This window comes from Podarcis bocagei (assembly GCF_964188305.1).
Source record: "Podarcis bocagei genome assembly, chromosome: 6".
NCBI classification, from domain to species: Eukaryota; Metazoa; Chordata; class Lepidosauria; order Squamata; family Lacertidae; genus Podarcis; species Podarcis bocagei.
Window position 1 is genome coordinate 47,294,927 of NC_138130.1, and position 23,533 is coordinate 47,318,459.

The 23,533-nt window shown below is 40.2% G+C and overlaps 1 protein-coding gene across 1 annotated transcript in view; it reads right to left on the bottom strand.

The window, feature by feature from the left end:
- Window positions 1-16,529: 16,529 nt before the first annotated feature.
- Window positions 16,530-23,533, bottom strand: part of TMEM47 (transmembrane protein 47) — a 32,825-nt gene continuing 25,821 nt past the window's right edge. The window contains exon 3 of the mRNA XM_081197823.1: window positions 16,530-21,930. Within this exon, the coding sequence (XP_081053949.1) occupies window positions 21,752-21,930 (179 nt within the window). The 3' untranslated portion in view covers window positions 16,530-21,751. The remainder of the gene's footprint in view (window positions 21,931-23,533) is intronic.

A 23,533-nucleotide genomic window follows, 5' to 3' on the forward strand; every position in this document is an offset into this window, starting at 1 on the left:
GCTTAAATTCCTGCTTCTGCAACAATAGAAGATTCAGTGTACCATTCTGATGCAGCCTGGACATGCTGTGATTTCTGGGAATGACTTAAAAGGCTACAACCACTTCCATACTTCCTCTGGCCTGGTGAATGAAAGACCATAAACTTTTTAAAAAGGCTTCATTTACCTACATAAAAGTTGACTTACCTGCATAAAACCTAAGGTGGAGTATGATTAATGTTATGTAAAATACAACCTTGAAACGCTCAGGGGGTGATTTGGATGGGAATATGGCTCGGGCACAAAGTTACATAATGGATTATGGCTTTCCAAGAGCCATCTGCCTGGCCACTGAGGCTTGAATTTTGTTCCTAGTGCCCCCAATTTTACTTCCTTCCATAGGAGATAAGCCAATAACTATGAACAAGCAACTGCCACCAGCACAGAAAATAGTAGAGCTCCTATGAGCACTCTGGACAAACACAAGGCAACAGCTTAATCAATGGAATGTGAACTTCATAACATGTTTTTCTCAAAGAAGAAGCAGAGGAGCCCAGAATAATGGAAGCCTATTGATTCCACGTAAACTTAAAAAAGGACTTCCAGCCAAAATTGCTACCACCCAATCAGCCATAGCAGCCACTCCATGCAAAAATGATGCATGGGTTCTTCAGTCAAAGCTTCCTGAAATGGTATAATAATGATACAAACTTGAACCACTCCAGAGCCAATACAGTGGTACCTCTGGTTACAGACGCTTCAGGTTACAGATGCTTCAGGTTACAGACTCCACTAACCCAAAAATAGTACCTCGGGTTAAGAACTTTGCTTCAGGATGAGAACAGAAATCGCACAGCAGCGGCGCGGCGGCAGCAGGAGGCCCCATTAGCTAAAGTGGTGCTTCAGGTTAAGAACAGAATGAATTAAGTTCTTAACCCGAGGTACCACTGTATCTGGAATCAGACTTGGCATTAACCTTCTTGCTGGGAGCACGACGTGGAAGCACTGCCTTTGGTGATGACTTCAGTAAGTCTGTGAAACCTTCAAGGCAGACTGTTAGGCTCCAGTCATCACTCACCCAATCAGTTGTGAGGGTTGATGTCTTAGTATTGTTATGAGTGTTTGAGGGGGGGGTTAGGCTGAATTCCTGGGGCCCCATCTAATTCTTGGAATAGCCAAGCTAGCTTCCTGGTGAGGTGATAGTCTTGGTAATGGGTCATTAAGGCAGATGGCAAGTTAGAATGGCAAAGCAAGAGCTGAGAGTTGAGTGATGTGAGCCAGAAGCTAGAAGAAGAAAAGCTGCAGTCTGGGGAGCCAGAGAGAATCAGAGCAATGCTTGATTTCTCTTTGAATCCAAGGACATGGCACTTCTTGGTGTGAAAATGTTGGTATCAGCCTCTGCTGACCCATTCTTGCTTTGGTTCATTCTTTGCCTTCCAGAAGCTCTGATAACTGGATGTTTTTCAGGAAATGGCCGCTAAAGGGCTCAGCAGCTAAGAAGAAAATTCTTGTCTGCTTTGCTTACTGCAGAGGGGACTGTGTGTGTATCATGCCTCAAGACTGAAAGTAGATGTGTTCAAATCACTGCCATCAATAACCACAATGATCTGGCTATTCCTGAAGCAGCAAATATTGATCACTCCAGTGCAACTCCTGTATGAGAATATTCAAAGTCAACACATACCATTGTACTTTTAAGATAAAGTTACCAGACATCCCCTTTTCCTGGGGACAGTCCCCGGATTTACAAATCAGTTCCCTGACAAAATCCATCTATTTAGTAGGAAGTTGAAAAGTGTCCCCAGATTCATTGAAAAAAATCTGGTAACTTTATTTTAAGAGTGTGTAGAAGGAATAATTTTTGGCAGAACAGTTTCTGCATTATTGTATTAAGGTAGTGGGTCTTGGCATTTGCCAGCCATTTTCCTGTTTTATGTCTGTGATCACATCATCTATTTTATGTTTTGCTTTTGTGCTAGCAAGACGTAAACTACCAAATGTGTGGCTGTAGGAATGTGAGCTGATATAGGACATGTCAGAGATAGCAAACAGGAAGAATCAAGGTCAGTTACAATATACACAAGATTAAGCAAAGATAACTCCCCACTTGTTTGGAAATCTTACTAAACTCATTAGAGGTTAAATTATACTTAGAAAAACTTAAGATTTCATCTGGTTCATGAAAGATATTAAAGTGATGACCCAAAGCATGTTTTAAAGCCACAACATTTTTGTTGTTAAGAAAAGTGTCTTTGGAAGGAAGTGATTGAAAAGAGAAAACCAGGCAAAGTAAAGGACAGTGAATGCCTCTCATTTTAAGATCCTATACATTCTCACTGCAAATACTAGAAATAAAATCTGCCAACATTCTCCCTTCCATACTGACTTTGTAAGGTCCCACCCCATATTGTCCGAGACCACTCCAGTCCACAATTGTGATTTACTTTGCAGCTGCCAAAATATTACAGGACTGCAGAAGGTTGTGTTGCCAAACCGTTCCCAAGCTATAGAACTCCCTGCTCCTTTACCCACACATTTGCTGTAGTCTGCAGTCAAACTGAGATATCACTAAACTTTAATGTGACTTGGCATGGTATGAATAATTTAATGTGATGAGCTGGCTGAAATGTAGAGAAAGGGAAGTCATGCTGGTCTTGATTGGATTGCCACTTTTGATCTGTTTTCTCTGTTCCCTCTGACCTGATACAGGACAAGGTGAATGGCTGAGCGAGAAGCCTGCAGCATTTAGCAATTGGCTCATACTGAAAACATCAAGCCTAAGTGAATTATTCATTAGTGATTCAGCATATCCCTTCTGCTTGCAGGGAAGGGGAACCCCTGAACAAATGAGAATAGGCTCTTGCTTATTTTCAAACATCTAGGAAACAAATCTCATTAAGATTTTTTTTTAAAGAAGTGGGAGACAAACATAATTTACGGATGGTGTGTGTGTGTGTGTCTGGAGCCTATAAATAACTATGGTAAAGTAATATGTACTGATTATGTGCCTTGAAGTTATCTTAAAGGTACAGCATCCTTTCACATTAAATCTAAACTACATTATAATGTAGTTAACTGCAGGATAGATAGCTGACCTTGCACTTCTTCCTTGTATCTCCAGGGGGAAATGTCTGCAGGGAAGATTAATTCAAAAAGTATAGATAGTTTTCCAAGACAGCAAAGCACTCATAATTTGGTTAGCTTTTAAACGTATCTCTGTCCGAAGGGCTTAGAGTAGGTTAAAGAGCAGGACTAAACTATTGTAAAAGGAAGCCTTAACGATTAGCAGAAAGTGCCTGATGTCAGGGCCAGCCTGTTCATGAGGCAGGCTGAGGCAGCCACCTTGGACAGTGGAGCACAGGAGCTCTGTCCACTCTGCCATCTCCACCGCTGGTGGAAAAGCAGTGGTGGCTTCCAGCGAGACCTTGCAAGAACTTGATGAGATATTGCTGGAACTTGCCTCTGCTTTGCGGGTGCTACCATGTGACCCAGATAAGGGAGGTTGCGGGGAAGGAGTTGGCAGCACAGTGGTGGCAGGGTAACACCTTCCCATTTTGCCTGGTGAAATGGGATGCACCACCCCTGTGTGGTGTTGCTCAGGAAAGCTAAGTAACCAAGCGAGTCGGTGCAGTTCTGAAATCAGAGGATAAAACCAGTGCAGCTGGGAAAGGTTCCTTCCACCATCTTGTTTCAAATTGGTGCCCAGTTGTATCCAACCATAGGCAAAAATTTGCTCCTTGGTCTCAGCAATCATCATGCAAAATTAGATTATGATATCCGAAGAGGTGTCCAAATGCACAGAGGGCAGACAAAGAGACAAATAGCTCCCCCCAAAACATAGTGTGTGTGTAGCGGGGGGGGGGGGGCTGCTTTTTGATCGATGTCACTTTCCCATGACATTTTCCATAATTCTGCTCTACTGCATTTCTGGCTTGGTTCCAATCATTCCATTAGTCCAGTCAGGTCATTTCATATAGGAATTTGCCACAATGAAGTTCCTTAGCCAAATCTAATTAAGCCAGATTAGGCCTAATGAGGCCTGTGGGCAAGACGTTCCCCACCATGGATAGACTTTGCCTCAACACTCACTCTGGCATCTACTCCTGCTCCGGAAGACTCTAGTTAATTAACCCCCCCCCCCATTATTTACTTATTTATTTCAAAAGATGGGAGCCCAGTCTGCTACAATGGGCTAGCTGCATCTAAGAGACGAGTGCAATAGCACAGGCTTTCTCTCCTTCAAAGGAGCATTTTAGTTTTGCTGCTATGCCTAGCTTTTTATGCAAGAATGTTGGTGGCATCTCTTTCCCCCCTAAACTGAAATGCTTGAACATGATAGAAATCTGAGTCCACCTAATTCATGCAAACTAACCAATGCATCACCAGCATCAGCCAGCAAGCCTGGGAAAATGAGACAAAAACTGTTGTGTAGAATCAAATAAAGCACAATGACAAAGGGAAAGGAATTCAGAAGGGAAGGAAATGAATTTGTTTTATGTTGAAGTATTGGTACCCCACAGCAGAAAGCAAAACATACCAATTTGGCAATTGTAAGGATTATCAATAGCTCAGAGGAATCTGTTGTGCTAGATAATATGCACCGTCCCTCTGGTTTTATAGATCATTTCAATAAGCTGTATGCAGGGTATAAACCTTTTAGTAACTATATTAAGACTGATTTGTCTGGTGGTGGGTTTAGTAGAGATGGAGAATAAAGCATACAGCAAACAGAGGGTCACAAAGCAGCAAGCATGCCCTCTTAAATACCACTTTGTCCCTGTAAACCAATGCAGCAAGGCTTGTAGATGGTCCTAGGTGAACCATTTGCATTGATTTTCCCCCACACAACATGCTAAACCATTCATCCATTGTCCAGAAAAATATATATTTGTTGCTGGGAGAGCAGAGTGAATGAATGCCACTAGTTTACTCACCGAAATACTATGAACAGAAGACATCCTTTGGCTTGTCATTTATAAAAGCATCTCTTATGTGGATCTGAACATGAGATCATTTAGAATTCTCAAGAAACACAATATGAACACTTTAAATCTCCCTCATGCACCCATTGTCCATTAACTGTGCCTTTTGCACCTCACAGATGGAAACAGGGACACCTCAGTCCTTTTACAAAGGAGAACTTCCCAAGTCACATATGCAGAGACACATCATTTCACAGGCTGAAAGCCCATATGTGCCATATACTGCTTTCATTTACTTGGCAATAGCCTGCCTTTGAAAGAATTAAAACCAGGAGAGTGTTTATGGGATATAAGGGGAGGGCGCGTACCTTTGGTGCGTGACACGTCGTGCTCCTTCTGGAGTAGATTGTTCACTTTTGGTTCCCATCCTGCACCCAGCTCTTACCTGTGGCTCCTAGAATCTGTAAGCATGCAACAGTGGCCACAACACCAGGAAGAGCTTTGACTGGCTGGCTAAACGAGGTGAGAGGGCGGGTTGTCAATGGGTCTCAAACCCTCGGTGAGTTAGGGACTTTCCCTGCATGTAAAGACAAGATCTAGCAGATTGAGCAGATGAGACCAATAGTGGGTTCAGCAGTCAAGAAGGTGATTTCTGCACATGCTTTGAGGAGCAGATGGAGCTCATCAACCTGGAAAGGTAGCCCACCTTGGAGAAGGAAAACTCTGACCCTAAACCTCTGCTGCCCTGTGAGATATCTTTAGGAGAAGAAAAGGTTAATGAGTAAACTACACAATTCCAGTCCAGCTGGTGCCAATCATATTGCTCTGCTTTCCTTTGAACCGTATCAGCAAGGCTGAGTTGGGCCATGGGTCTGGGCAGCCTAGGGACTCCATATACACTACCCAAGCTTGTGCCTTATGGAGGTCACTTCGGTGCTGCTATTACATCCATTTGACTTTGCCCCCATGTGGCCCTTGTCTTCATTTCTTGCAGGTGGGACTGGGGAAATAGGACAAACAAAAAACAAAAAAGCTGAAGGAAGTGAAGGAAGGATGAGGAGGAGGAGAAGGCCTGTGGGGGTGTTCAGTTCTGAACTTTGCAACAGTGATCCTTTGGCAACATGGAGAAAATTGGGGTGGGAGAAAGGAGGAGGCAGAAATAGAGAGAAAGGGATGGCCATGAAAATTGTTGGTTTTGATTCTGCCTACCACTGGCTTTGACCTCTGAGGGAATGTGATGCTCAACAGAGAAAAAATTCCTCATGCCTGGAAGGTGAAAACACCCAGCTAATCTCTGCTTGGTATTTGTCATCTCTAGACTCAGATTTCTATGTAGTTAAAAAGAAAAAAAGAAAAATTAGGATGCTCTGAAGCAAGATTTAGTTTCCGGTTACTGTTAAGAATAATACCTTTCCCACTTAAAGAAGAAAAAAAATATCTCTTTGAATAGATATGCCTGAGCTGCATAGGGATTAATTTGAATATCCCGATTGGCTACATGCTGTGGTTTCCTGAAAGGATTTATTATTTCATTTGAAGGAACTCTAAACACAACTCACGTTCTGTCTACAATCCTGTGAACCTCAACTCTAACCTCAAAATTGTTATATTTGCTAAGCTGGAAGGGCCAGTTAACTATGATGGAGATATGCAAAAGAGAGTTGGAAAAATACTGCTTACAAAGTTGTTACAATATAGCAATGAACATCACTGCAAACCTACCATTTTCTAAGGGAGAGGGAGAATCTAATTCATATATTTTTACATAGCATATTTATATAAAACGTTAGTTTTCAAACCATCATCCATGGCTGCATTCTATTTTGTTTTTTTGTTTTTACCCAGAAACAGTTGAGTTGCATCTATATATCATTTTCATATATCTTCAAGCTGTAGAAGGAAATGTACTCCTGTTTACAGTAAGAAGTGTGAGGCGAGGGGAGAAGAGTCTGAAGAGCCTGCAAAATATGTCAAAGAAGAAAGGTTACAGGGGTGCATGAACTGCAACCTCCTTGTTACTCATCAATTACCTAACAGACAAGATTCAAGCACAAAGGGAAACCTATTTTGCATCTTTTGTTGGTTGTGGTCAGAATGATCATCTTATGGGTATCCCCCCCCCAGCTTTTTCCTTCATAACTATACTGCCTCATGTTTTCTTTCTAACAAATCTAGGAAAAAAACACCAGGAACCCAGCAAGTAACTGAATCCCCTTTTGTTAGCTGAACAATGCATCCTCTATTTCAGTCTACTTTGACTTGCTTGTGTTACAGTGCTACTGGAACTAATTTCTAAAGTGTGTATTGCTCATCCAAGCAGAAAAGATGGCTTTTTCACACACATCCCACCTGATGTTAATGCAGATGTTCACAGAGCATGGTTCTGCAAGCCCCTGCATGCCAGGGTCCAATTTGTGGGGCAGTGTAGCTGACTCCAGTTGTGCAGGAGGCCTGGTCTTTCCCTGGGACTTGCAAGGTCTCACATGGCCTTACAGGATATTGGGGAGGGGTGGAGGGACAGCCTTTTAAAGGACCTTCTCATGTGCCAAACCAGACCTTTGCCCATCATTGAGCTCTCCCAACCTACTCTCCCTCAGTTTATCACCTTTTACTGAGGTTTTAGGTGGTCACTGGTTTTTCAGGGCCAGAAAGGAATTTTACTCTCATTCACAATTGGTTCTTGGTTGTGAGGTTTTTTCCTTTTTTCTCAGGGGCAAGCTGGCTTTGTTAAGCATTAGTCTTTGTCTCCACTTGGGCAGAAATGGCATCTCAAATATAGGGAGGACTCTCATATAGAGTCCTGAGGTGTTCCACCAGGTCTCAGCCATAGCTTGGGTGGTGATGTCACTCACTTCAGGTTGCCAGTTGGATCCCAGGTACATGACCTGTGCCATGTTGGGTCCTCAGCAGCTGTGCTAAGAAAGATTTTCCTTGAACAAAACATTGGATGATTGAAGTGGAAACAGATCCTTGCTACAATGCCCTGCCAACAGTGGCGTAGCGTGGGTTGTCAGCACCCGGGGCAAGGCAAGTAATATGCGCCCCCTAACCCGTGGATTTGCGCCCCCTAACCCTAACCCCCAGATGTTGCGCCCGGTGCGGCCGGCCCCCCCTGCACCCCCCACGCTACGCCACTGCCTGCCAAACCTCACCTACTTTGCTGTGTTATGATGTAATACATGTATTTTGGTATTTTGGATGTATGTTACACACATCCTTGTCTCTGGAGCAGCATAATGCATCTCTCCCAGAAATATCCAGTCCTGTTGAACTGGCTGGATGTACCTTTTGATGAGGATAAGATGCACAACTCTATCTAATGACCAAAGTTGAGTACGACTGAAATCGTATGTATGAGTTGCTACAGCTAGATCAGACTGGAACTCGGGGAGGCGGAATTGCATTTGCTTGCTGTTTTGAACAATCATTCCCTACACCACATATTTGTATTTAGAACATATTCTGAAAACAACAACAAAACTGTCAAAAGAGTTTTCTTTATCTAAGGGGAATTCAGCAGTTTCAAAGCATGTGGTTTTATTAAGATAAAGTTCAAAATGAAAAGAGGGGGTTTTATATATAAAAAAAGTGATAAGGAAGAGTTAAGTATTTTTCAAACCAGAAACTGGTTTCCTGCTGTAACTGCAAGTTCCTTTGTAGTGAAACAGCAGCACTAGCAGCTAAGTAACAGTTGTGTACACAGAAATAAATCTCACAGAATTCTAGCTGTTTGTGTAGCCTTAAAATAGATTAAATGTAAGCATAATCCATAGCACAAATCATTCAGAAGGAAAACAGGAGTAGGATAAAAAGGATGGCAATTGATAAGGTATTGTTACAAATTTATGCTTCATTTCAGACATCAGAATACCAGATAAAACAGAAGAATGACACAGTATCTTCTATTAACGCAGTTTTTCTCTTCAGTGCAAACTATTAATTATGCACGAATGCTTCTAGATACATCCAGTTCCAAAAAAGTGAATGATAAAATTCTTCAATTTGGGGGGGGGGGGCTGGGATTGCTTTCATTAAGTGAATTAATACTACCAGAAACATACCCATGGTTTCTCCAGTTTGGGGTACAGAGGCTAGTACTTGTGGCTCCCTCAGGTCCATAGCTTACAACGAAACTGAACTTTGGAAACAATTAACTAGATCTCAGTAATTTGCTGCATCTGGGGAACATCAGCATGTCTTCTGTGATGATACCAATTTAGTAATATTGTTCTGTGTCAAACAAGGAGGAGGGGGTAGGAAAGCAAACAATAGTTTTATTATAAAAATGTGTCGTTTATAAGTAAGAGAAGGGAAAGCTCAATGTTAATGTCTTGTAATGGTATAATGCAAATAGTGGCCAAGTGCAAATGGAAATGATGATTAAAGAACATGCAAATTGTCAGATGTTTCTGTTAAGTAATCCGCTTGGTTTCAATTGTCAACAATAAATTATTTGAGGCACTGATGTAGAATACTAACAGTAGTGCAAATGTTCCCAAATATGTAAATTAAAATCTGAGCTTCTGCTGTATTGCATCCCCCTAACCTATCACTGTGTTCTCAGTTGTTGCCAGTATCCTCTTTCAGTATCTTCAACCACATGAGCCTTTGAAAGAATGCATGAAGTATTGGCAGTAACGCTCCGTGGCATTTCCCAGTATTATATGAAACAGCCCTTTGACAAATAGACCTTATAACGGACCTTAAAACTGGAAGTGAAAGCTGAGATTTACAAAATCAATAAAGAGGTTAGTAGAAGATTGTGACCATGGGTGGTTTGGGGGGACATTTATGATGTGAAAAGTAAACGGGATGTGTGAGGTCATAACAAAAATTACAGAGTCACAATTTACAGGTGAGGGTGAAAGATACAGACTTTTAGGAATATGAACTATAGGTAAAGAACTGCTGGCTAACTCCAAATATAGGAAAGGGCTTTTACTTTGCCTGATTTTTAATCTATAATTTTAATGTTCTTCATACTGAGTTATTTCATTATCTTTGAAGAATATCCGATTGCCTCATTATATTGTGCTGGTTCCAGATTTTGGGGAGTACTTGGACAAGACACTCTCAGAAAAAAGAGCAGGGCAAACACCTTGTTTGACAACAGGGCCCTACTGGAGCATAGACCTCAGCAATGTCATTATTCCATACTCAAGGAAATATCTGACTGGGTTCTTAATACTAATATTGCTCTATTAAATGTGTTGATCTAAGTCAAGGATTCCCAAACAGTGGTCCATAGAACTATGCATCTTTCAGGAGGTCCATGGCCTGACTGCAGAGTTGTGGTTGAAGATGGGAGAGGGCACACCCATTGCATTACATTTTCATTTTGATTTTCAATTGTATTTTTATTTCTTCTTTTACTTCTTATAATGTTTTTTCTTGTATTGCAATTAAAAGCCATGCAGTGTCTAGCACAGCACACTATAATTTCTGCAACAGGCAGATAAATTGTTAAGTGGTTTTCCAAGACACTCAGCAATTCTCAAGTAGCTGGGAGGGGCGAAAGTTTGGTAATCATTGATTTAAATCATGTTTGATTATGTGCTTATGGGGAATGAATTTATCATATTTGGATGTCATATTCCTAATAAACTTCATTGACATCTACTTAGCAAACAGCAGGGTACAGAAAAGTACTGTATTTTGCCCTATAGACAAAAATGAAATTTTATTTCACTGGCCAGGGGATAGTCTGTAGGTACATGAGACCGTCACCATGCTGAAGCAATGCAGACCTGAAGCTCAGTGCCTAGGTGGGTGAACGTCTGGGAATGACTTCCACATTGCTTTGGGTTTCATAACATAAGAAAGGTGGAATATAACTATGAGAAAACTACAACAACTCCATTCATCCATGCTGCCTGCAGTCCAAGATTCAAGAACAGAATAAGCAAGAGAGTACATATCCATTCATTTACTATTCACCTTAGATTTAATTTAATTTGATATTTTTTCATTATTTATGACCCTCAGTATATTGTTAGGGCATGTAACAATATTCTCTACCTCTTTGCAGAACCCCCCTCCCAGCTTTAATGAGGATGGTTTGCCCCTCTGCTGTTTTGTTACCATTCACTTGCCATCTCCACACCAGGAAAGCAGTCTTGTTTTAGTGACAACTACATTCTGGAACAATTTGTGTATGTTTGGCATGTGCTAAACCGATAACTTGTCATCTTTATGGCATTTGACTTTGCACCGAAAGCTAGCCATGCTGAATCACAGAAGAAACAATGTTAACAAACTTGGAAGAAAAATACAATTTAAAATATTGATTTCTGAACAACAACAGTAGTTCCCAGGAAAGCGGGTGTTAAAAAGCCTGTTCCACAGAATTATAGAATCAAAGGGATGAAAATAACCTGGAGAGTATCCAGTCCAGTCTTGACAAGAATTAGTATTATAAAGTGATACCTCGGGTTACAAATGCTTCGGGTTACAAACACTTTGGGTTACAAACTCTGCTAACCCGGAAGTAGTACCTCTGGTTGAGAACTTTGCCCTAGGATAGAACAGAAATCGTGCGGTGGCGGCGCAGAGGGAGGCCCCATTAGCAAAAGTGAGTCTCAGGTTAAGAATGGTTTTGGAAACTCAATGAGTTTCTCTTGGTGACTACCTGTTAAGCAGCACCAGCTGCTATTTCCACCTCCTTGAGAACATTCTGTATCAAGGCAGTTTCGGTCTCCACCCCGGACTAGAAACCAGACTGGAATGGATTCAAATAATGAGCTTATCTACACTCATTTATGAATGATTAGGAACTGAGTGTTTATGATTTATAGGTGGTATTGTGCATATGATTTTGGGGGGGTATACTATAAAATTTTATTTTAAAGGAATCTGAACTTGCAAATGCATAGCATAAATGTTGCCCAAACACCTGTGTTTTTAGGGAGCTTGTGTTCACCATGGCTATTTTCTATCTCCACTGCTGAGAGGCAGGGTGCCTTTGAATACCAGTGGCTGGGAACTGCAGGTGGGAGCAGGCTACCATGCTCAGGTCTGGACTGTGGGCTTCCTATGGGCATCAGGTTGGCCTCTGTGAGAACAAGAAGCTGGACTAGATGGGCTCTTGACTGATCCAGCAGCTTTCTTCATATGCTTTAATGTCAAAATCAGTGGCATATGACAGAGTATTGGTGAAAAGGTATGCAAGTATTTCACATTTTAACATTTTGTGAACTTAGTGGGATTAGATAATGTGCTAGAGTGATTGGGGGAGAGGCCTGGGAATAATCTAAAAGAGTACTTCAGCAGGCTTAAGTCTCAAGCTGCCTTGTTAATAAAAAAAAGTTCCTCAACCATGGATAAAATTGCTGAGGCACAGCAAGGTGTATTGGAAAGTTTCTGCACTCTGCAGCAATGCAGTTATTAAAAAAGAAGTCACAGCTAGTACTGGGAAAGGCTAGGTGAACGAAGGATAGTCATGGTTAATATTACCGAAGATGAATAGCAGAGTCATATCTTCCTCCCTGTCCCCCAGGACATACATTTTTTTTGAAATGAACCCATCCAAAAAGAGATGAAGTGTGTCTAAACAAAATGATACCACCTGTGCAATCTATATTACCTGCAGCATTTGTAAGCCATATGCATGGTGTCTTCATACTGCCAAGTTGGACACTCTGAGAGCTTGTAACTATTCATTTTATATCTATGAAGGAAAGTGGCCTGTTGTGCCAACACTGAGCCAAGTTACTGCAATATCCTACAATCTGAATCCTTTTTTTTAACAGAATGGATTATTGTAGTTCCCCCAAGGAATATGATATCTTTATTTCCTGCTAGTAAAACCCTGCAAGACCATGGCTTTAAACGTTTTCACTAGGACATTGTAAAGAATTCTGTTCACCCAGTGTAGGTAAAGTGATACAATGGATTTGTAAAATGATTGGCACAGAACAGTGGCAGCAATAAAATATTGCATTATAATCTGCATGAGAAAATAATTGCTGTGTGCTGAAGTCTTTGAAAGAAGGACGGATGTGCTCTCAAATGATGGAATGTGGCTGCAGCTGAATGCAGAATATAGGAAAGCTTTTTACCCAGTAAGATATAATATGAGGTAGTCACTTTACCTGCTGTGGCAGAAGCTTATGTCATTTTGATTATTCTGAAGCTTTATCTCCCACCCTTCCAACAGGTTGCTGAAATAGGAAGGGAAGGGGCCAAACAAATCCCAAGTAGATCAGAGAAATGGAGCAATAATGCCCTTCTTGCCACTGTGATTGTTCCACCCCCCTCCCCTATGTTTCCTTCACCACTATGACTTAACAATCGGATATTGTGCCTGTGCTGGGCACAACCCAGCCCATTGTGAAGCTTTGATATGTGCCATTATGTATAGAGTTTTGTGTAAGTCTTTTGTCTGCCTGACTGCTCTGTTTCACAGATGAAGAGTGTTCCATTTGAAATAATAATAATAATAGTAATAATAATAATAGTACGAAATACAAGGGCCAGAGAGGCCAGTGACGTGAGACTAACAGGGTGAGCATCTAGTCTCCCCATAGTTAATACATGCAGATCAGAGTATCACATTCCTCTTACCAGTGTGGTGTAGTGGTTAAGAATGGTAGACTCGTAATCTGGTGAACCGGGTTCGCGTCTCCGCTCCTCCACATGCAGCTGCTGGGTGACCTTGGGCTAGTCACACTTCTCTGAAGTCTCTCAGCCCCACTCACCTCACAGAATGTTTGTTGTGGGGGAGGAAGGGAAAGGAGAATGTGAACCGCTTTGAGACTCCTTCGGGTAGTGATAAAGTGGGATATCAAATCCAAACTCCTCCTCCTCCCCCTCCTCCTCCTCCTCCTCCTCCTCCTCCTCCTCCTCTTCTTCTTCTTCTTCTTCTTCTTCTTCTTCTTCTTCTTCTTCTTCTTCTTCTTCCATGACCACATCTCTTTATTAGTACCCTTGAACCCTTATCACACCTTCATTTTGGCGTGTTATGGAATAGGGGTGAAAGGATTTGCTTAGTTACAGTCCATTATTCTTCTGACATTCCAATATCCTTTGGGTTCCTCTTTGCTTAAATTCTGGTGGGAACTGCAGATTTTGGATTGTCAGTAACAGACTATAGGTATGTACAGTAATAAAAACTAAAAACTAAAAAATCCCAGGGAAGTAGTATTGCGAGTCTTGTTTTATTTTTCTTTAGCATTCTTGGTTACCTAACCTATTATTATTTCAACAGTTCCGGCACATGCTAAAATAGTTTTTATTATTATTATTAAAGGAAAGTTCCAGCCTTAATTGGTAGAGGTACCTTTATAATATATATTTTATAAATGTGTGCTGTCTTTAACTGGCAAATAGTAGAGAGCTTATTGAGTATGTCTGCCAGAGCTAAGGTCAGCAGCACAGACAGAGTTGGACAAAGAACACCATTTTCCAGCTTTTTTGTTAGTCTTGGCTTGAAAAGACCACACATTTCCTTCCCCGCTGAACAGTTTAGCCTTTGTTTGGTACAATTAATATGCTAGGCTGAGAGCAAAAAATGTGTGAACCTTAAGAACGGCGTATGATTGTCAGGTAATTAACAACTGGAGAAGCTATGCTTTAAGAACCACAGATAGGACTGGCTGTGGACATAGCTTTAGTTAATCTTAGTCCTTTGTATTTTTTCTTCATCTACCAAGTGTATTGTGGCTATGAGAAGCAACTGTGCTTTTTTCACGTGTCAGCTGTCTGAATCCCAATACATCCAGTTAGCTTAGTGCAGACCATGTTGGCTTGACTGTTGTAAAATTAATTAACTAAACTGCTTTCAGGCTTCTCAATAAGTTATGAAAACTATTTTTATATTAAAAAAAACTTGCTCAAAAGACAATTGTGAGGCTTGTTAATTATTTCCTAGTATCTATTGTCTTGGCACTGAAATCAAATAAAAGCTGTGGATTTTTGTTTTTAATCATTGACTTATATTGCCCACACTATACTTCAAACATTTAATTTAAAAGTGTGGCATCCTGCAATGTGTGACCAAACCTCACTTCTATGTTTACTTGCAACAACAGCCTCCTTTATTAAGATAACAGTTCTTAATACTCAAGCACGCTTTCAGCTATTGATCCACAACATTCTGACTTGGAAACACTTGGAATTAAGATTTCAGCAAACTTCTGTGGTGCTCGGTTGGCTTAAATTCAAGAATGCAACATGTAAGTCCATCAGCTTGCTACCATTTCAGTGACTTGGAGAACATATATGTCATTAGTGATTGGAAAAGTTACCATAAAGTTAAAAAAGGAGGCTGGGAAGACAGAATTTATTGATGCCATCATGCTGCAGATATTTATTATAATGATCATTGTTGTTACTCACGGTTGCAAAATAAACTGTTTAACTAGCTGTGATGCTGATGCTTTTTTCTGATGGCCCAATATATGTATTATGCAAAACAGATATCCCAATGAGTTAAGTTTCTGTAGGAGCCCTGCAAAGCACAGTGATCAATTGGGTATACAAGGAGTGAGATTATCTTTCAGGTATCCTGGTCCCAAGCTGTACACCTTGAACTTAGCTTGGTCGCTAATGGGCCACCAGTGCATGTTTTTTCAGCAGCTGAGTAACATGGTGGCAATACCCTGGTGGTCTTCAACTAGTGGGTCAAGTCAGGAGTGAGTACCAAGTTGCAGTCTGATCTAAGGTGGGTCACACCAGCAGGTAGACTACTAGCCTAGACCATATTGAATGGCAAAAAGACTTCTTAAATGTGAAAGCTTAAACTCCTGTTTAAGGAAATATATCCCATGGAAAACATTTGAGCACATCTAGGAGGTAAGGAAGTAGCCCATCTAGGAGAAGGAAAACTCTGATCCTAAACCTCCACTGTATTACGAGATATGTTCAGAAGAAAAGACTGAGGAGTAAACCCTACACAAATCCAGAGTGGAGGATCTAAGACACTTGGATTGCGCTATGTATGCCTCCTTCCAGCAACTCCTGCAGCCAAGCTGATGCCAAATGAATTGCTCTGCTTTCCACTGGAGCACATTAGCAAGGCCAAGGGGGGTTCCTGTTGTCTGGGCAGCCCAGGACCTCCATACACATTGTCCAGGCTTGAACCCCAGGGTGGTCATTTTGGCATTGCTAACACAATGGTTTGACTTCACCCCCAGAGGCACACTCCATTGTCTCTCGAAACAGACAAGATTCCAACAACATTTCCAGGCTTCTAATGTTTCATTTTAATGTAGTCTTGTGGCATGGACTGAAAGAATGGTATTGTTTTCCTGTTGTTCCCACAACAAACTACAGTAACTCAGAAAGCTTGGTATAAGAGACTGGGACTGCCATTCTCTACCACCTACCTTGGAGCAAGCCCAAGTTAATCAGTTAATCAGATAAATAAGATGAGCGATACGGCAAGTTGCACAAGAATGGAAACCAATCAGTGTCTAGTTTCTGTTCCTTTGGCCAGGTCACCAAACTAAGTTTAGTTCATGCATTTTTTAATCTCTGAGGGCCATTACCAAGCAGAACACTGCAGAGGAGAGTTCCAACCATATGGTGCTTAGCTTGATGCCGTGCATTCATCTCACACATTTCATTACTCCACAGGTGCATCTATGGAAGCTGGTAATACTTGAAATATGTACATAAGACAAAAGTGTGTTACAGTTATGTATCAGGATTGTTTTTATTTGGATTACTTTTTCAACATACAACCTAATGTTAGCTACAAAAGTTGTGAAATGGTAATACTACGAACTGAAAGGGGGGGGGAACCACCCCACCAAGTTTTTATTTCTTCTTTTTCTTTTAAAAAAGTACATTTACAGCTTTTCCCATGACTAAGATAAACCACATTTTGATGGATCGTTTAATAAAACATAGCATACATTTAGAAAAAAAATAAATTATAAAAACATTAAAGAAACTAATACCATCAACAGCATGAAGAACCCTTCATTGTTCATTGTCAAGAGACAGAAATGAAATCTCTAGGCACAGTTTTAGGCATTATAGAGGACACAGAGGCAATAGGTTAGTGTGCACTGTTCTGTACAAAAATACAGTCTGAATAAATTACATTGCTAGCCATAAGATTAAACTTCACTTTATCAGTCAGTTCATTGCATGTTTAATAATATACAGTTTACATGCTAATCCATATATATATATATCTATATATCTCTCACTTGTATTTCAAACACATAGTTCTCTCTATATTTATGTCTTTAAAATTTACATGTTGAGCTTACAAAAGCTGAACGTAGTTGTGCAGGAAATCCAAGAGAGGTCCTAGATAGTTGTCAGCACCGGACAGAATACTTTAAGCTTTAAAAATACAAATATCTAGCCCTGGTTGCAGCTTTGCTATATATAGTTTTATGTGTGTGCACGCGCATCTGCAAGTTAAAACAATATATGTGTAGTGTGAGAATTCATCTTGTTAGTGACATAAAGCCAAATACAACTGAGTGCTAACAATTCAATACAATAATGATAATCATACATTAAAATGTGATCTTTTACACATACAATCAAACACTAAAGTGTCTAATCCTGTAGATAGAAAAGGGTATTTCTGATGTGCATTATAATTCAGTACAGAAATCCTATGCAAGGTAGAACTGTCAATGTTTCAAAGAAGGTGTAAATGAAGCATTAAAATCTGCACTGAGGTAACAGGGACAACAGGGTGGGGCAAGATGTAATCTTTTTCATTCCTTAATTCCCCCCCCCCCAGATTTCTTATGGTAAAGACTCAAAAACATTGTACTCATGCTATAGTTAATTGTTCTGATTGCTATGTTACAAAAACACAGTAAAATTACCGAGCTGTATCCAATTAAGCCATACTCAGAGTAGACCCACAGAATTTAACACAGCTAAAATAGTTTTGTCCATTAATTTTAAGGGGTCTTCTCTAACTTTGAATGCAATGCTATAGTACTAAAAGAATACTAATAACAATCCTGGGTTCACATCTCATAGTGATTCATAAGGTTAACCAATCAACCTTGTCAGTTTGTCACTGTCATTTCCATTTTCTTTCAATGGAAGCTGAGTCAAGAAGACCAAACTATTTCCCCACCGATCTAAACCATGGGGACAGTAACAAACCTGTATGTAATGTGTGGTAAATCAAGTCACACAAACAGCAGGACTCTGGCACAAGTTGTCAAAGGAAGTTAAACCCATGGAACAGAGTCAGGCCTTCACTTCAGCTACAAGTTACCACTGTTTACAGCTTGAAATAAAATGAAAGCCCAACACTGGCAACTGCTTATAAAAAGATGAACCTGCCTTTTGTACTATCTTTTCTGGCGGCAGGTATCCAAACTCTTAGCCATAAATCATTCTCAGCACTTCTAATGTTGTTGGACCACAACCCCAATGACCCCTGGCTGAAGCTGATCACATCTGAAGTCCCACAACATCCAGAAGGCCACAGGTTTCCCATCCCTGCTGTACATGAACAAACTTATGCCTTTCATCATACAAAGCATTGTCACTGGGCTCTAGTGCATATGGGAGTGTGCACAGAAATAGAAGTATCTTATATTATAGAATGAAAAAAATGGCACAATTATTGAAAATGGTGGCCACCACTGGGCTTACCAATGCCATAAGCTCCAAATTTTATATTATCGCATATATATTTACAACTCTGCAGAGCCAAACAATAGCCTAACATCCCAGTCCAGAATATAATAATAATATGCCACCATACTTGCTAAACCCTATTCAAAATCCTTTGGCTTATTTAAGCTTCAGTCACCTGTGAATGTACATTGCAGTCTCAGTTGCCAAAATCCCTTTATCCTTTGCTACCCATGCTGCACATTCAGTGATTCTCCTTTTCATTCTAAACACCCTCTATCCTTCTTGGATGAATTTATAGCTACATACAGATAATTATTATTTTTTTGTCTTATTGTACTCCATCAGCTACCTACCACCATAGTTAGCATCTGTTGCAGGATGAAGGGTAAGAGGGAGCTGACCACATTAATAAGTCTGTTCTGCCAGTGTATGTGTAGTGTAGCAGGGGTGGGGAAACCTGTGGCCATTCAGATGTTGCTGGACTCCCAACTCCAGCCAGCGTGGTCAATGGTCAGGAAGGGGGAGAGCTATAGTCCATCAACATCGGGAAGGCTGTGGTTTTTCCAGCCCTGAAGTACAGGATCACCATAGATGCATTCTTGCTCCTGAACGTGCAGGTTCTTACTGCTCCCTCTGCCTCATGCACAAACCTATGTTTGCACACAGGTCAGAGTACAGTTTATTTTTTATAAAACAATATTGCATTTTTAATAATGGCGTGGGTAAACATATTTATCATGGTTTTATGATTTATAAAACACACCTTTAATCTCTCTCTGATTTGCTGTAATTAAAATTACTTCTGAGGTCTTAACATTAAAGAACTATAGTTCTATAGTTTTGAGGACTGTGCTCTTAATGAAAATCCATGCTAGGATATATCTTAATTTCCATTTAACAAAAATAATTGTTTCTAAATATGTATCTTAGAATTGTATACACTGTATAAAAATATTTTCAGAATTGAAAATACCCAATAAGCTGATTGTAAACAAAAATAAATGTTACATTGTGTAAATCAATTTAAATTTTCTACCCCAAATATTAATCTTGGGTCTTAAATACTTTATATATTTTCTGCAAAATTTAAGTAAGAAATAACTTAAACAAGCTGAGATAAATGCAAATAATTGTCAGCCAATCCATTACATTTTGAGGAGAAAATAGTGATACTGATACTATACTGTTAAATTATAATTTTCGTAACAGCTAGTCTCCTACAGAAAACATGTGTTCACTGGATTACTTTTAAAAATAAAATATAAGTGAAACAGCAATTTGCCACATTAGTATATTTTTCTTCTTCTTCAGGAACTTTTAGTTGTGTCGTAGAAAGCATTATTTATTTTAATGATTTCATTTACCAATAAAACTCTGTAATAACTTCCCTCCATTGGGACCCACCTATCAGTATATGTTTTTTGAGCCAATCGCTACCATTTGGAAATTAGATATTTTTCTTCTACTCCATCTTAATATCATATTAGTTTTCATTTTAAAACAATATTAAAGAAGATATCATTACACTGTCCTTTTTATATACATAACTGTATCATTACCATAGTGCCTCTGCCAAATAGACAGCATGGGTGCATTTGGACATCATGATTAACCATGGTTTCTCATGATGTGAAAAAGCCAAAGTGAAGCCCTCTTCTCTGGTGTAGCTGTGATATCAGATGAACTGATATTTTGATTAACTGCACTTTAGTGTTAAGTCTAACCTAAAATGTGGTTAATTATCACTTTGATTTACTGAAATGAACCAGCTTCATAATCCACAGTTTGCAGGTGGCTTGTTTTGAACGAAACATTATTAGGATTAACTACGTTTTGTTGGGTTTTAACAAGACAACAAACCTCAGTTAATAAAAAGCCATATCAAAAGATTTTAAACCACTTCATTGTGCTGAACCAGAAGAGGAGAGGGCATGGGGGTCCCCCACAAGTCTGAGGGTTGCCTATGCTCATTCCTGTTATAATAAACCATGGGTAGAATTCCATGTAGTGCTAAAGAGATTGTTCCATCAGTGCAAACATTTCTGCTTTTCTGATAGGACAATCTCCCATCACATACTGTTCTGGGGGTTCTCCCAACTCTCCATAATAGATTTGGAGGAGGGACTGGAATATGGGGAAAGTCCTGTTGCATTAGCAAGAGTCCTTGCGCTGGTTTCTGCTAACAGAACAGGTAGTTGAATCCAGCTTTATCATCTAAATGAAGCCAACACCATGTTTTCTAATTTTGCAAGCACTTGGTTCACCCCATCCTAATCTGGCACATCAAGCTTTAAATCAAGCATTTTGAGAATAAATTCATATGGGAAAGGATTCATTAAAATATTTTGAAGACTACTCAATATTCAGAAACAGTTCTTGAAAATCGAGATTCATTTCGAACCTTTACTGTTTCAGCCCGCTGTTAGGAATAGGTTGAGCTGAGCTATGTTTTCTCTTGATAGTAATACCAATAAACACCTTCTATAAAAATAGTTGTTCCTTATGGAAACCTTACTGCAGTGTTTGGAAATCAAAAGATGGTCAGGGCTAGCACATCTCATGCATGTATTCTCTTCTTTTTATTCTCTCACGGGAGTCAACAGATTCAGTGTCCTTCTCTGCTTATACTTGGTTACAGCCGAGACACAAAGTCCAACCACATAATTAGAAGAATGCGCTCCAAGTTTTGACTTCCTGATATACCACAGCTGGCTGGAAAATGTGGATTGCCAAATGTACAAACTTGTGTTGTCAGGAAATAGCAGATTAATATGTACTTTCAACTATGTTCGCTTTTCTCAGCATCCAATCATTTAGAAGTTTGTTTCAGCAAAAATCCCAGTGCACCAATACAACATAGTGGTGTAACTCAGTGACCAATAGAGAATTTGAATCATGTATAATACAAAGGAGCTTCTACTTAGGCCAGCTACTCCCTTGCAGGCGACAGCAAATGCAGGTGCCATATTTTCATTCCAGCTTGTTTCTCATGATGACTGCTGCCACCTTCGTCCTCAAGTCGTACTGATCTTTGCTTACCAAAGGTAATGTATCAGTAGCTTATAGCATTTGCTAATGTACTGATGAAGAGGTGTAATTTTTGCCATTCTTTTAAAGGGGTGTTAAAAAAGTTAATTGCAAGAGTTGTAGCCCAAGGTAAAGGCTGATAGATCAACAGGGCAGACTGCTGGACAATCTACAAAAGTTCTAAAAACACAGAGTTAGAAAAAACAGAACAATCCTTGTGTTATTTCTTCTTCTTCTGCTTTTTAAAGTAGCTCCCTTTAATAGTAGTCTTCATAGTTCTTAGGGTTTAGGCAATACAGTATGGCACCCCCAAATGAAAATATAGTTGCACCCCAAGCTAGTCCATAGCCCCAGTTGAACTCATGGTATATTCTCAAATTGACTGTTTCGATGAACTTGATTGGATACAGGACGAGACTGCACACCTGAAGAACCACTGGGGAAAAAAGAAAAGGGGGGAAAGGTCAAATATGAGGCTTCATCCATTTTCTTAGAATAAATAAAATGCTAAATCACTAATCCTTTGGTGGAGTTTTTGATGTACGCTAGGAGCATACTACATACAGGCAACTCCCCACTTAATGCGCATTTGGCTCATGTGCAACCATGTATATGTGTGTGCCAGGAAATAAATAAATACCAGTAATTCATTTCAAACCTGGAAATGGCTGGAGAGAGTTAGAGAGTCCTTGTGGCTCATGAGGAGACCCTCCCTGGAGCCTGAAGAGGATGTCAGTAAGGGTGGATGAAGCCCTGAAGAGACCGGAGGTGCAGCAGGGTTTTGTTTAGGCTGCTCAGTCTCCCTGCCTAACAGCTGGTGTGTGCGGTAAAACGGCAGCAGCAGCAGTAGTAGCTGCTACTTTTCCACTCATGCTCCAGCCTTCAGCCAGGCCCAGAGACTCAATTCTGGTTTGTCTGGATTGGAGAGAGAGAGTGTTTAAAGGGGACTCCCCACTTCACATGATTTCACTTCTGCGATCAGGCTTCCAGAACGGAACCCCCACATTAAGTGGAGAGTTGCCTGCATTTAGAAATGCAATCTTGATTTCCTGCCTGGACTGTACCACTTTCAAAGTGCAATCTTGATATGAGAACAATCTTGGCATGAAACCTTCTTTAAAAAGAAAAACACTTCTGAGAAATAGAAAGGGTTAGAGCCCTGTCAGTAACATACTCCTGCTTTATTTAGGGCAGCTGTATGGTTCTACTACTTTGAATTGGCTTGGAAATAAATTGGCAGCCGTTGCAGTCAGACCAGGGTTGGTGTTATGCGCTCAAACCGCCTTTCCCTGGTGAGCAACCTGGTCACTGAATTCTGCAGCTGCTGAAGTTTCTGAACCATTTTCAGAGGCAGCACCACATATAATGCATTGAAGTAATCTAACCTAGAAGTTCCTGGGGGATAGACAACAGAAGTTAGGCTATCCCTGTCCAGACAGGGGTTTAGCTGGGCCAGCAGCAGATGGAAGGCACTCTGTGTCAATCTGTGCACTTCACTGGCTCCCCACCTGGACAAGGTGGGATTCTTTAGTCATTTGTTTGCTTTATTAAGAATGTTTATACCCTGTCTTTCCTCAACAAGCTCAAGGGGGCTAACGACGTAAGCTACAACTGTAACTTAGTTTCACAAACTGTTGTTAAACAGCAATAAACACTATAAAACAACAGGAGGAAGAAGATGAAACAAATAGCCATAGAAATAGTATCCTGACAGCAATTAAAAAGTACTAGAAAAAGAAAAGAACCACTTATGGCTCACAAATCTTCCTTTAAGTGTTATGTGTATGAGAGAAAACATTCAGCTATGGTTTCCTTCATCTTCCAGGTGAACTGATATGATCCAGTAAGCACTGTAGCTGCTGCTGTTTCTAAACCTGAAATTTAGCTTCCAATTTATGGGCATAATGCTATTGGAAATTCTCTGAAACAAGTCCTGTTGAAATGACAGAACTAGCACAAAAGCACAGTGGCAGTCATTTCAATTCACATAAAACCGCATTTGTTTCAATAAACCTTGCACAGCATTCCTGGTGGAATGT